The 13632-nt window shown below is 50.3% G+C and overlaps 2 protein-coding genes across 4 annotated transcripts in view; one reads left to right on the forward strand and one right to left on the reverse strand.

Moving 5' to 3' along the window:
* The window catches only part of TSNAXIP1 (translin associated factor X interacting protein 1), a 33998-nt gene extending 30546 nt beyond the window's left edge, over window positions 1–3452 (forward strand). Inside the window, exons 13-16 of the mRNA XM_043985343.1 lie at window positions 150–259; window positions 878–1004; window positions 1574–1680; window positions 3137–3452. Of these exons, the coding sequence (XP_043841278.1) occupies window positions 150–259; window positions 878–1004; window positions 1574–1680; window positions 3137–3356 (564 nt within the window). The 3' untranslated portion in view covers window positions 3357–3452. The remainder of the gene's footprint in view (window positions 1–149; window positions 260–877; window positions 1005–1573; window positions 1681–3136) is intronic.
* Window positions 3453–4057: 605 nt separating this feature from the next.
* On the reverse strand, window positions 4058–13112 carry CENPT (centromere protein T). 3 transcript variants are annotated; one of them, XM_043981367.1, is made up of 14 exons: window positions 13046–13112; window positions 11946–12072; window positions 10365–10452; window positions 9472–9574; window positions 9076–9163; window positions 8860–8999; window positions 8626–8674; window positions 8229–8377; window positions 7243–7389; window positions 6697–6978; window positions 5989–6091; window positions 5012–5179; window positions 4727–4831; window positions 4058–4545 (listed from the first exon to the last, which is right to left on the reverse strand). In XM_043981367.1, the coding sequence occupies exons 2-14, from the start codon at window positions 12047–12049 to the stop codon at window positions 4422–4424; spliced, it is 1650 nt and encodes a 549-aa protein (XP_043837302.1). In that variant the 5' UTR covers window positions 12050–12072; window positions 13046–13112; the 3' UTR covers window positions 4058–4421. The 3 variants fall into 3 exon arrangements, with proteins under 3 accessions (XP_043837302.1, XP_043837301.1, XP_043837303.1); XM_043981366.1 differs by lacking the exon at window positions 13046–13112 and having other exon boundaries at window positions 11946–12122; XM_043981368.1 differs by lacking the exons at window positions 7243–7389; window positions 13046–13112 and having other exon boundaries at window positions 11946–12122.
* Between the last annotated feature and the right edge of the window lie 520 nt (window positions 13113–13632).

Genomic DNA, 13632 nt, shown 5'->3' on the forward strand with positions numbered 1-13632 from the left:
TTCCTACCTCTCCTTTGCCCTGTGGATCCCAAGGGTCTGCCCCTCTGGGACTTAGTTTTCCCCACTAATACCTGGGCAGGCTCCTGTAGGCTAGCAACAGAGTGAATGACCCCAATCCCTGCTGCCACAGACCAGGCTTTTCTCTCCAGGTGAACGAAAACGTGTACCTTGGCCAGAAAGAACTCGTGTCCAATCTGCTGAAGGAGCTGAACACCACTGACAGCCAGAATGAGGGAAACCTCACCTTAGATCAGTTCAGGTTGGAAAAGCCAGTGGGGCCCTGCCCCTGAGCATTCACGATTGGGGCTTAGGAATAGTAGCCCCATGAGACAAAATGGAGGACGGGACCCTTTTTGTTTTTTGCCTCAGTGTCACTGATACCTAACACTGAGACCCTTGATGGTATTGGCTGATTTGTTGAACTGGTCTTCCACTAAAACTTGAGGGCCATACATGAAGAGGAAGCACAGAGACAGACCACATGTTAGTGCTTCACCTGCTCTCAGAATACCCTGGGGGTTGTGCCCAGTCTCATAGAAGCCCTAAGTAAAGGCAGGGAGGAGAGGTCTGAGTCTAGTTCCCCCCAGGGTTGCCAAAATAAAAGCTGAAAAAAAAGTCCATAATAAATCGCACACCTGGTCCGTCACTACTACACTCCATTCGCCATTGTTTATCACCCAGCTCCCACCACCCTTCATCCAGAACCACAGCCAGATTTGGGAGAAGGGAAAGACCTGGTCATCCTGGCTCCCGGAGCCAGCAGGACTCTCTTCCTCAGCCAGGGTCCCAGCGGGTACTTATGGTTTGCTGTATTGAAAGCAGCCATTGGGTTGGTTCCTCTCCCACTTTCTTCCTGGTGTCTTCTCTCACTATACAGCACAGTGCTCAAGAACACCTTCCCCCTCAAGACAGAGGAACAGATTCAGGAGTTGTTGGAGTTGGCCAAGGTCCAGTTGGAGGGCATCCCTCATGACGTGGTCCACTACCGACTTTTGTTTGCTGAGGTAACGCACCAATGGCCTGCTCTTTGCCTTTGCCCTGGGTCCCATCTTTCAAGGGCGATCACTCCAGCCAGGGCTACTTTCCTCAAAAAGCTCAGCCCCAGGCTTCCAGGTTTGAAACATTGTCACTGGTGGATAGAGCACCGGCCCTGGAGTCAGGAGGACCTGAGTTCAAATCCGGCCTCAGACACTTAACTTACTAGCTGTGTGACCGTAGGCAAGTCACTTAACCCCAATTGCCTCACCAAAAACAAAAAGAAACATTGTCACTGGGATGTCTGGGCTGATCTTGCAAACTGAACTTTAGCAGCAAAATGGACAGGCCGGGGATGGGATGGGAGACAGCAAAGCTTGGTTGAGCATTGAGGAAGGACTTTTTGTTCAATAGGAGCCTTCCTCTAAGCCTAAAGGTAAGGGATCTGTCTTCATTCCAATCTCCCTCCTCCTGAGCTCCAGTATAGGATTCCTTACAAAAAATGAGTGGAATGAGTGATTTCTCCCAGTCTAGGGCCCTCACCTATGACCCAGGTTTGTTACACTGAACCCTAACTAGGGTCTATGCCCTCTCCCAGGATGAATTGGGTACCTCAAGGCCTTTCATTCATAAACTGTGGAGCCAGGCTCAAAATGAGAAGCAGGCCTATCTGATGGACCTGGAGACAGAACTTGGGCCTAACAAGTGAGTACTCCCATGACCCAAATCAATACTTTTCTGCTCTCTCTGTTCTTCTCTATCCAGAAAAGCAACATAACAGTTCACATTTATACAGTGTTTTAGGGTTTATAAAGTGGTTTTCTCCCTGTGATGTGGATAATGCGGACCTCCTTTTTATAGATAAGGAAACAGGTTCAGAAAAATGACTTGCCTATGGTCACAGCCTGAGTGCTAGAACCAGGACTAAAATCCTGTGTTCTCCACTTTTTTCTTTTTCTTTTGCGGGGCAATGAGGGATAAGTGACTTGCCCAGGGCCACACAGCTAGTAAGTGTCAAGTGTCAGAGGGCAGATTGGAACTCAATTCCTCCCGAATCCAGGGCCGGTGTTTTATCCACTGCACCACCCAGCTGCTCCCCTTTTTTGTTTTTTGTTTTTTTTGTTGTTGTTGTTCTCCACTTTCTTAAATTTTCCTCTGGTACCTTGTCCACATTTCCTCCTTGGCCAGTCACCACCATCTCCAGCCATACACACTTTATATTTAACTAAGTGGCACCAGGGATGTTGTTCCGGACTCAGAGTCAGGAACACCCAAGTTCACTTCCTGCCTCAGAAGCTTACTAGTTGTGCAACCCTGGACAAGTCACTTAAAGCTTGGTCTGCCTTAGTTTCCTCCTCTATAAAAATGGGATAATAGTACCTACCTCCCAGGGCTGTTGTGAGGATCCCATAAGAAACTCTATTTAAAGTACTACATCTGGGGGCAGCTAGGTGGCGCAGTGGATAGAGCACCGGCCCTGGAGTCAGGAGGACCTGAGTTCAAATCCGGCCTCAGACACTTAACACTTACTAGCTGTGTGACCCTGGGCAAGTCACTTAACCCCAATTGCCTCACTTAAAAAAAAAAAAAAGTACATCTGGGGGCAGCTAGGTGGCCCAGTGGTTAAAGCACCGGCCCTGGATTCAGGAGGACCTGAGTTCAAATGTAGCCTCAGACACTTGACACTTACTAGCTGTGTGACCCTGCACAAGTCACTTAACCCTCATTGCCCCCACAAAAAAACAAAAACAAAAGATAAAAAAAATTAAAAAGTACTACATCTCTGGTAGCTATGATTAAAAGAATGTCAGCTCCCGGAAGACAAGGCCCTAGTCACCCTTTTGATCTTTGCACCATGCTTTGCCTTGGCTGTTTAACAAATGTTCCCTATTGAATGCAGATGCTCTTGCTTCCACCACTGAGCAAACCAGGCTCCTTGAAGGCTGTAAGCAGAACTCATGTGTACTACACAGGACCTGACTCAGGGCCCTGCAGAACTGATGCTCTCTGTGCCCTGCTCCCTGGGCCTGCACTCCCCTCCCAATGCCATGTACTCTCCACAGAGTTTTCTTCCTCTCATTGACCAGCTGATGGGGCAGTACCTGGTGAGGGCTGGGAAGAGGTGAGCACAACTGAGGTCTAACTGTTTATTTGGGGCTAGGATGGCTGAGATAACCCCAGGACAGCTGCGCCAGGCCCTGATTTCCATTGACCCTTCTCTGGATGAACAAACCCTGGACAACTATGTGAGCCAAGCCTTCAAGACTTCTATAGAAGACCTGGAGCCAGAGTGTGTCGAGGAAGAAGGAGTCCTGCTGGCAAACTTACAAAATGGAGCTGTGAAGCGCATGGGCCCTCGAGAGCTTGAGCCAAGCAGCTAGACCTTCTCCTGCCTCCGTCCACGGAAGCAGGAGCAGAGGGTCGAAAGCCGCTCCAAACCACATTCTTGTTTCCCTTCCCTCCCTCTACCCCCATCACGAAAGCAAAGATTCCTTAATTTTGAAAACAAATATATCATTTGTAAGAATCTGCGTCCTATGAGTGTGTGGCGCGCACAGGGAGGAGAGGAGAAAGAAACATGGGTGACTACAAGGGAAACCAAGCTTCCAAGGTGGGAATCAGGAAGAGAAGTACCTGGAGACCTGGCCTTGAAGTCTAAAGTCCTGGGTGTGAATCCTACGAGCACTTTCTTACTACGGGTCATGCCCTTGGTCCTGGCTGGGGCGACAGCGACACCCTCACAGTTCCTCAGCCTATCATAGGACACACCACATGTAGGTAGAAGGCTGTTGGGGCAAAGGAAAGTCTCCAGGAGAGACAGGGACAGAGCACACTCCCCATAGCCAGAATCACCTGGAGGAACAGAGGTGGGAGACTGTCAACCAAAACAGCTGCTTGCTGGGGTTCCAGCCAGAGGGCAGAGAACCTGAGATGCCAGGACCAGGAGGGCTGTGATTTCCTATGCATGCAGGAGGGAGCCCATGAAGGTTTTAGAGCAGAAGAAGGATGGGGTCACACCTGTTCATTAGGAAGATTAAAGTAGAGGCAGGGAGGCCAGGGAGGCCTGCTCACAGGCAGGGACATGGGCAGGAGGCCAGCAGAGATGCCGGACTGGCTGATCACTAAGCTCCGAGTTCTAAGGTTCTACAATTGTGCCGCTTACTCATCCTCCCTGACAACTACATGCATCTGCACAGACTGAAAGGGAATGAGATTTCCATCTGGGGTGGAGGGGAAAGGTTGACTTTTGCTTTTGGTCCCTGGCTTGGCCACATCAGGATCTTCTTTAAAGTGGCTTTATCACATTTTATTGACACTGACGGTAGCACATGAAGAGTCTACTCCTGGAAAGGCCTTACCTGGAGGCCTCCAAGGAGCCTCAGGCTCCAGCCCACTTCTTTACTGGGTTTGTCCCCAGACTTAGAGAAGCTGGGATGCCACCATCCCTACCCATCAGGGAAGACGGAATTGCCACTCGCTGCACAAGGAATGAGCAGCCTCCGGTACTCCAAGGGCAGGTATCTCTCCACAAGCACATAGAGGGAAACATCATCAGTCACTAGGCCCTGCCTAGAATAGGGAAGGTGGAGGGAGGAAGATGGGAAGAGAATGGTTATATCATATGTAAGGGATCCCCCTGAAATGTCAGCACAAGACACTCTCCCTGGAGGATCCTTCTAACCCTCCCCCACCCCTGGCTTTCCTAAAGTTGGGTGATGGGCAGAAAAGGCTCAGGTGCAGGCCTACTGACCGCCTCATCAACAGCTCCAAGTCGTCCAGCAGCACAGTTTTTCGGCCTGCATGGTGAGCAAAGGTCTCCAGGTCATCACAAAGTGTCCTGAAATACTGGTCCAGGCTACAAGGGAAGGTAAGGCAAGAGTTAGAAGCCCAGAAACACACAAAGTCAGAGCCCAGTATTCCGCCCTGTGAAGTAGGTCTATTAGCTCGACACACAAATATGCAAGTCTCCGTTCCTAGGTGTGTATGTGTGTGGAAGGAAGGTGACCTAGGACCTTTGCCAAACCCACCAACTCACCACTTCACCAGGGTCTCAGAGGCTGACTTCTCCATAGGAATTTTGGCATAGTAGCTGAAGACGTTGCAGTAATTTTTCAGGCTGGCTTTGTCTGGATCACAGGGTTGCCTAGGGCGTGGGGCGCGGCGCTTGGGGGCATGTTTGGCTTGGGTGGGCTTGGCGGGCAACCTAGGAATCAGGAAGAACAGAAGGAAGAAGGTCCTGCCAATCTGGCAGGGGCCTGGCAGGAGCCCAGGCCAGGCTCCTAATCCCCTTTAGCACCTCCATCATGACATGGTATAAGTACTGAAGAGGGCCCAGGCTATGTGGAGCGCAATGTTCACCATGTCTCTGCTCATCACCTGGCGGTCCTTTAGTAGACAGTGCCAACCTGCGTCTCCAGCTTCGGGCTTCAGCTCAGCTGGACCATTTGAGACTAGTCATCCGGCTCTTGCTGCCTCTCCCAGTTCCCAGCTGCTTAAATCCAGGCTCCTCCAGAAAACCTTTCGTGTCTCTGTCCTCTAAAACTTCCCTAACTTTCTTGAGGGGTGGGTCCTATTCACATTTGTACCTCACACAGCAGCTTTGTGGCTGTTGGGTATTTAGAAACAAAATCCCTTACACATCCAGAGCCAGGCCTGTGCTGAGAAAGCCCATCCTTCTCCCCTGGGGGCCAGGTAGCTCATATCTCTAAGCCCCAGGAGAAACCTGACCAAAGGACATCTCCCTCCATCAAGAGTCTTCCTAAGGGAAGACACAAAAGAAACAAAGGGTGAGGTTCAGAGAGCATTCTATGCCTCTGAAACCCTCTGGAAAGGACGGGAGGCCAGAGGCCCTCAATAGCTACAGGGAAATAGATCTAAACACCTCCCACTGAAACTGAACCATGGACTAGGTAGGGATGGTGAGCATCAGCTTTTCCAGGGCCCTATTCCCTCTCAGGTGAATAATACAGGGAAAAAGACAGGATGTGTCAGAGCAACATACTAGATACTTACAGTGTAGTGTTAGTAATAGGAGGTGCTGGGGAGGTAGGCCTTGAACGTCTCTCGTTTCGCTTGGCCCGAAGAAATTCTGGTGTCTCCATGCTACTCTCTGAGGCTACCAAAAAGAAAGAGATCAGAAATGACTGATTCCACCCACTGGCCAGGTGGGAACCGAGTTGTCCCCTGAAAGTCTGCCTCTCCCCAACACCTAGGAAGACTTGGTTATCACGGGCCAACAACCCAACACAGTTCTTAGAGTATCTACAATTGAGGCCCTAGCTCAACGGGAAAATCCCTTTCCCTATGTTTGAATGCCTAAATGATGTACTGACTATTAATCCCAAGGAATCTTTCCTTCTACACTCCCCACATTCAATTGGGTTAAGCAGCTCGGAAATCTAAGGAGCAGGGGCAGCTCGGTGGCGCAGTGGATAGAGCACCAGCCCTGGATTCAGGAGGACCTGAGTTCAAATGCGGCCTCAGACACTTGACACTTACTAGCTGTGTGACCCTGGGCAAGTCACTTAACCCCAATTGCCTCACCAAACCAAAACAAATCTAAGGAGCCATTGACTCCCAGCCAAAACCTAAGTAGGTCTCCCCTCCCTATAATGGAATGAGACTGGGTGTAGTGTATGTTTCTGGGGCCCTTGTAGGGGCGAGGCGAATCAACTTGGATTGGCCTAGTCATCCCTGGTCTTGGCTGAACCCTGACAGTACCAGTCCTTTGAAGGATTTCTGTGTCCTCTTCTGGTTCTTTTGCTTCATCATCCATGCCACTCTCTTCTTCCTCCTCTTCTCCTTGACGAGCCACAGCCGCCTCATCTCTGGCCTCCCTGAAAATGCTGCTCCCAGCAGGCCCAGAGGGAGCAGAGAGGCGGCTGTTGTGACCTGGTGTTCCTGCCCAAGTTCGGCTTCGTTTTCCTGTAGACGTGGAGCTGGTGGAGAGGGGAGTGTTTTGACTTGGACGTTTTGTGTAAGACTTGGTTGGCCTCCCAGGACCTGGGCACCAAAGAAGAAAATCAAACAAAGAGGTGGGTGAGTTCTCTCTAATCCTCTCTGGCACCTCAAGCCTATCCCACTTCTAATCCCCAACCAGGTCCCCAGAATGGAAAAGCATCATGTGGTCACACAAGGGCTATGGATGACACCCACCGTCACCACATCCTAAGACGTCTAGAAAGCACCCACTTGCTACCCACAGCACCAAGCACTTGGGTTCCTTCTGACTATGGCCAGCCCTCTGCCCTACCCTGACCCCTCTACCCTTCTCTGTTCTTTGGTTAGCCTTCAGGGTCACAGCCCTCTGCTCCTGCTCCTTTGATAAGCTTCTCCTGAAGCCCATGGAGTCAGGACTCGCCTGGAAGGGCCCGTCCACATCCACAGGAGTGGCACTGTGATCAGTGTGATGATCTGAACATGAAGGAAAGAAAGGCAAAGGAGAGGACTGTCACAAGGCTGAGCTCAGCACTGAAGAAGGGTCTCTGGCTAATGCCACAAACAACACCAGTCATCTCTACTCAACCACCTCTTAGGGAAGAACCTCAAGGGCTAAGAGGATCCTCATGCCAGACACTTCTTCTCCCCGCCCCGGGCCAGGGTAATGGGGGTTAAGTGACTTGCCCAGGGTCACACAGCTAGTAAGTGCCAAGTGTCTGAGGCTGGATTTGAACTCAGGTCCTCCTGACTCCAGGGCTGGCGCTTTAACCACTGTGCCACCTTGCTGCCCCCAATGCTAGATACTTCAGCACTCGCCTTCTCTGCTGCTCCTAGTCTAATTCAGCCGGCTCTCTCAGCCACCCTGCATAGTCCCAGCTAAAGGAAAGGCTGGGTGGCGACCTCAGGCACAATAGCACATTAGAGGGGGCTCCTTTTCTGCCAAGGGGTCCAGCTACAAGTGGCTGCCTTCTGCAGGGGACTGTTTCAATAAGAGCTTCATTCTAATTTTATCTTTGACTCTTAACTGAAAATCTTCAAGCTCATTACTGTTACAACACCTCCTGTCCAGCTTTCACACAAATTTCCAAGAAGGAGGTAAGAATAGCCAGCTCTTAGTCACTTCCTTCTCACATCAATTATATGGCTTGGGAAAATCAAAATAGACTTTAAAAGGAAAAAATTGGGGATCCTGAAACACCCCTGAGGCCAAAATGCCCAGGTGTTGATGGGAGAAGGAGAAAGGAGAAAAGGCGGCTTTTTTGTGATAAAGGCTAGACTCTCTCCTCACAGAGCCCAGGACAAGGTGGCCTTACATGGGAGGCGATGAGTAGGTGGGATGTCCTTTAGTCCTTGTTCAAATGCTTTCACGTCAACTGTCTTACGGGTCCGGGGCCTTCGGGCCAAGCCAGGCTTCTCTACAGACTCAGGGGGCACAACTGTGGCCAAGGTCAGGTTGAAGGACCTGGCAAAAGGGAAGTTTGCTCTGAATTAGACACCTACCCCCCCCCCCCCAGGCCATTAGCTAGCACTTTCCCCTGTCTCTGGCTTATTTCCTTGGAGAAACCATCTCTTAGTATCTCCAAAAAGCTCTCTTCCAGTGGCTGGATGACTTCCCGCTACATTCCATAATCTGTCCCTCTTCCAGTCTTCAGGTTCTGTCCACGCCCCCTTCATGGTAATACATGGCAATACAAGTATTTTCTTAGGCACCTGGTCACAGAGGACTTGTTGGCTGAAGCTGGCTGCTCTCCAGTGAGATCTTTTGTCCCAAAACAAGAGAAACAGAAGAAATCCTGATTATTAGTGCAGGAAGATGGGGGAAGAGGCACAAACAGGTATTCATCCCTGTGGACTGCGGCTCAGGCAGTTCCAGGTATTCTCAAAGTTCAGTGGGCAGGCTCCACCAGAGTTCCAAGGAAGAGGTCGGGACCCTAGAAACCTCACCTGAAGAAGCAAGGGCAAGTCCTTGGTCCACTTCCTGCTCAAACTCAGATACTCGAAGGCAGCGCTTCTTCCTGCTATGGACCAGCAACCGTGGAGCCACAGTCACAGAGTGCTCTGGCTCGGGATCCTGCAAGTCCAGACTGAAAGGAAAGCAAGCCAATTTGAGCCAAATGGACAGCCTCCCTAGACCCTTCTAATGCTCAAAATGCCTCAGACCTGTTCCACTTGCTTTCCTCCTGTGACTGTACAGGTTCTGGCTCCTGTGAATTCACCAGCGCTGGCATCAGGACAGAGGCTTCTGAAGCTGCAAAGAGGACATTCATTGGAAGGGAGCACAAAATGGGGCTGCGACACCCAGGCATGGAAATGAGTTCTGGGGAGCAAGGGTCAAGAGGAATCCATCTCTTCTCTTTCAGCAGCCTCTGACCCCATGTTGTCCTGCTCTGGGAAGCAGCAAGCTACCTCTAGGGAAAACAGGGATCTTTCACTGAAGAGCCAATCACCCACACCTCAGGTTGGACCACCCTGAGGCTGCACATCCATGTGGGCCACTTGTGCCACAGGGTTCAAGCAGTGGTGACCTTACACCTGCATGCCCAGACCCTGGCTCACCAGTCTGCAGGATTTTCTTCAGAAGAATCCTGGGTGTTCCTTCTTCCAAGAAGTCATAGAGCTGACCATTAGCTCCAGCATCCTTTGGCTGGGCAGATGCAGTCTACAGAGGGCATACAAGGAATAAACAAGTATGTCAATACCATGGTACCTATTTTGGGCAGAACTATTCCTTACAAGTCTGGGATTAGTAGGCCCACTAATCAGTCACCCATGGATCCAATTTTTAGAAACCCTTCTTCTTATCATTCCAACCAAGATCATACAACCCCAATAATCACAACTCACAATTCTGTACCATTAAGGTTTATAAAATTCTTTCAAGACAACTCTATGAGGTAGGTATTACAAGAATTACTATCCTCATTTTAAAGATAAGTAAAGCTAAACCTATTTGGTCTTAGCTTCACGGCTAGAGAAGAAATGCATACCCAGGTCTTCTCCCTCCAAGTCTCATGATCTTACAACACTTTTATAGGCTTGAAGGTTCTGCTTAGCCAGGCCAAGTCCCCAAGACCTTTGGGCTACTAAGTGACACAATGGATAGAGGACCAGGCCTGGATTCAGGAAAACCTGAGTTCAAACTGGCCTCAGACACTTACTAGTTGGGCAACCCTATTAAAGTAATTTAACCCTGTTTGCCTCAGTTTCTTCATCTATAAAATAAACTGGAGAAGGAAATGGCAAATCACTCCAGTATCTCTGCCAAAAAAACAAAATGGGGTGATGGAGAGTTGAACATGACTGAAACAACTCAACAACAACAAAGGAAAGGTGGGCTTATATCCTCAATTTCCAGGCCAGAGAACCTCCAGGTTTCATGGTATACCTCTCCCCCATCCTGGTCATTCCATGTCTCTCAAATAGATGATAAGGGAACCTTCAATGTTTACCTTTGTTTGCTTACTCAGGTCTGAGCCAGTCAGAGTGTCACGTAAGTTGCGGCGTGGACGTTTCACAGATGAGGAAAGACTTCTCTTGCTGAAAAAGAATTCAGGTAATTTAAGAAGACCCAGCAATAAGGCTATTACTAGAGGGGTCTTGTTTTAATTAGGCCAATTCTATACCTGTCCACAGGTATGTCACAAAAACTCTTAAAATCTCCATCCCTGGAACTGTCTTGGGCAGTCATAGGTGACCTTTCACCTTATCTCAGGGAGAATGAGGCTCACCTTCAGATACCCAGGAAACGACACAAAGCCCTTCCGTTCTTCTAGCTCTCCATTATGGTCTTTCCCAATTAGAATGTAAGGTCCTTGAGGGTAATCTTGCCTGCCTAGCACACAGTAGGTATTTAATAAATGCTTTCTCTTTTAAGCTAAAGCTTAGGCCCTTAACATATTTCTTAATTTTGCAGGGCACACTCGGAGTAAGCCTAAGCATACTTCCTTGTGACTTTCAACAAATCATTTCAAGCCTCTGTTCTTCAATGCTCTTCATCCGCAGAATAAGGTTGGATTAGGTGATTTCTAAGATGCCTTCTAGATGTAAAACCTTTCAGTCCTATGGTGATTAACTTCTACAGGTAAATGGTGAGAGGTATTCTTAAAAATAAGATAAAAGGGAGGTCAGAAGGCTAGGTGGCGCAGTGGTTAAAGCACCGGCCCTGGATTCAGGAGGACCTGAGTTCAAATCTGGTCTCAGACACTTGACACTTACTAGCTGTGTGACCCTGGGCAAGTCACTTAACCCCCATTGCCCCACAAAAACAAAAAACAAAACAAAACAAAAAAAGGCTAGGCTACCACATTTATCTATAACTTAAAAGGTGTAATCAGAACTTTCAGTACACTGTCCCATGGATCCCCATTAGCCTTGTGGAAGGAGGTATTATTATGCCTACATTACAGAAAAAAAAACAGGTCTACAGGGGGTAGTGACTTCATGTAACCACTAGAGCCAGCTTCAGAAGCAGTATTTCAACAAAGATCTCTCCTGAGTCCAAATTTGACATTCTTTCCATTAAACTATGGGGCAGCTAGGTAGCATGCAGTGGGCTGGGCCTGGAGTCCAGAAGACCTGAGTTCAAATTTGACCTCAAATACTTAATAGCTGTGTGACTGTGAGAAAAGTCACTTAACCTTGTTCACCTCAGTTTCCTCACCTGTCAAATGAGCTGGAGAAGGAAATAGCAGACCACTCTAGTATCTTTGGCAAGAAAAACCCAGATGGGGTCACCAAGAGTTGGACAGAACTCAACAACAATCATGAGGCCTTACTGTCCTAAATTTCACATGTAGCCCCTAGTGAATTATAAACTACACTCAAGCTAGTTGAGCCCAGTCCCCCACGTGCATTATATGGAAATTTTTTTTTTTTTTAAATGCATCCCTCCCAATGTCCAGTAAGGCCATCTGTACTTGCTGACTGACCTTAGCCAATCCCAAAGCCACAACATCCACAAGTTGTGGAAAGAGGGAGCCCTTTAAGTGACCCTGGGCTAAGTGTCAGAGCTGAAGGGATGATGGACCAACCTTAGCCTAGTATTAGATGAGACTGGGGAGCTTAAAGGATGCAACTCCAGCACCCGATGAAGCAGAGTCCTAGTGGTCCCATCATTCTCAGAGAGAAACTCCATGTTCTTCACCTGGATGGGATCACCTGGAAAGGATCAAATTTGAGGGGCAGGGTCCTCAGAAAGCCTCCTTCATTGGGAGTAAGAAGTAAGGACAAAGAACAGGAAAATAAATGAGCAGGAGAGTATGGAAGTAGCAGGACATTGGAATGAGCCTTCATGATAGAATGAAAAAACAAGGGTTGACAGGGGAGGGCAGGAACTAGGATAGTGTGGGGAGGCTAGTAGCACAAAGTACCCTCTGGGGCAGAATGGTGTAAAAGAGCCAGGGGAGGGCTGCCCAGCCCAGGGGAGGAGGCTCTGGGGAAGGAGCCAGTGGAATGGGAACACTGGGGTCACCCTGAAGTGGAGGGGAGGGGCAGAGGCGGGGAGGGGGAGGGGAGAAGGCTGTGGGAATGACCAGGGTTGGAGATCTCGTGGGATGGGGCCTTTCCTGGGTGGGTGATAGTCATGGACAAGATGGGTGTGGGGGAGGGAGGGGAATCCATGGTGGCACAGGGCTGTTGCCCCATTGGAGGGGGAACAGCGGGGACCCCTGGGGTGGAGGTGCCGCCCCGCAGGTTGGGGCTCAGGTGGAGTGGGCCCCATAGGGGCATTCTGGGAGTCAGTGGGTGGGATCAATGGGTCCTACTGGGATGGGGCCCGTGGGGTGGGACGAGGGTGCCCTCTTGGAGTGAAGATGCCCCCTGAGGTTGCAAGCCCGTGGGTGGGCTCAATGGGAGTACGCCGGGAAACCGTGGACTGGGGCATGGGGGGGATTAGGGAGGAGGTGCTCCCCCCAGTCCAGGGGAGGCGTGCGGGAGGCCCATGGGGAAGGGGGGTTCACGGGACCTCGGGAGATGGAGGGGCCTGGGGCGGGGAGATGGGGCCCAAGAACGGGGACAGCGCCCGCCACCCCACCCCCCAGTAAGGCCGCAGGTCGTCGGCTCGCGCCTCCATCACTGGAGGGCGGGCGAAAGCCTGGGAGGAGGGGGCGAGTGGAACCCGGGGCGGTCTTACCGGGGAGGCCAGACGGAAGTCACGGATTCCGCGGAGCCCAGCCCAGCCCGCCCCTCTCCCCGAGCCCCGCCGCCTCACTAGCGCTCCCGCTCCCGCCTTCAATTTGAGCCAAATATCGCGAAGGCGGGCGCACAGCCCCACGGGAAATGTAGTTCTCAGTCACGGCCCCGCTTACTTTCGAGATTGGCTGCTGGGGCGGGAAAGGTTCTTGCAGATGTAGGAGAAATCGGGATGTCGCAGCCATTGCCTCTTCTCACCGCATTTCTGGGGGCTCTGAGCTGTACAAGGCTCTTTCCTCTAGGAATTGTTTCCTATTAGTCCTCCGTCTCCTCTCTCCTCCCCATCCCTCCCTCCTCTCTCTCTCTGTCTCTCCAATAATACACTGTTTTTGTATTATCGGTTTCCATGTTGTCTCATTAGATTTCTTTTCTTTTCTTTCTTTTTTTTTTTGGTGAGGCAATTGGGTTAAGTGACATGCCCGGGGTTGCACAGCTAGTAAGTGTTAAGTGTCTGAGGCCGTATTTGAACTCAGGTCCTCCTGAATCCAGGGATGGTGCTCTATCCACTGCACCACCTAGCTGCCCCTG

The sequence above is a fragment of the Dromiciops gliroides genome, chromosome 2 (assembly GCF_019393635.1).
Source record: "Dromiciops gliroides isolate mDroGli1 chromosome 2, mDroGli1.pri, whole genome shotgun sequence".
In the NCBI taxonomy this organism is placed as follows: domain Eukaryota; kingdom Metazoa; phylum Chordata; class Mammalia; order Microbiotheria; family Microbiotheriidae; genus Dromiciops; species Dromiciops gliroides.

What these genes read in the sequence shown, in the direction of transcription:
- CENPT (XM_043981367.1), bottom strand. Translation starts at nt 12,049, where the DNA reads ATGGAGTTTCTCTCTGAGAATGATGGGACCACTAGGACTCTGCTTCAT. An exon ending in TCATCTAATACTAGGCTAAG is followed by an intron (nt 10,453 to 11,945) that starts GTTGGTCCATCA and finishes ATTCTTTTTCAG; the next exon opens with CAAGAGAAGTCTTTCCTCAT. An exon ending in CCTATTACTAACACTACACT is followed by an intron (nt 5,180 to 5,988) that starts GTAAGTATCTAG and finishes CCTGATTCCTAG; the next exon opens with GTTGCCCGCCAAGCCCACCC.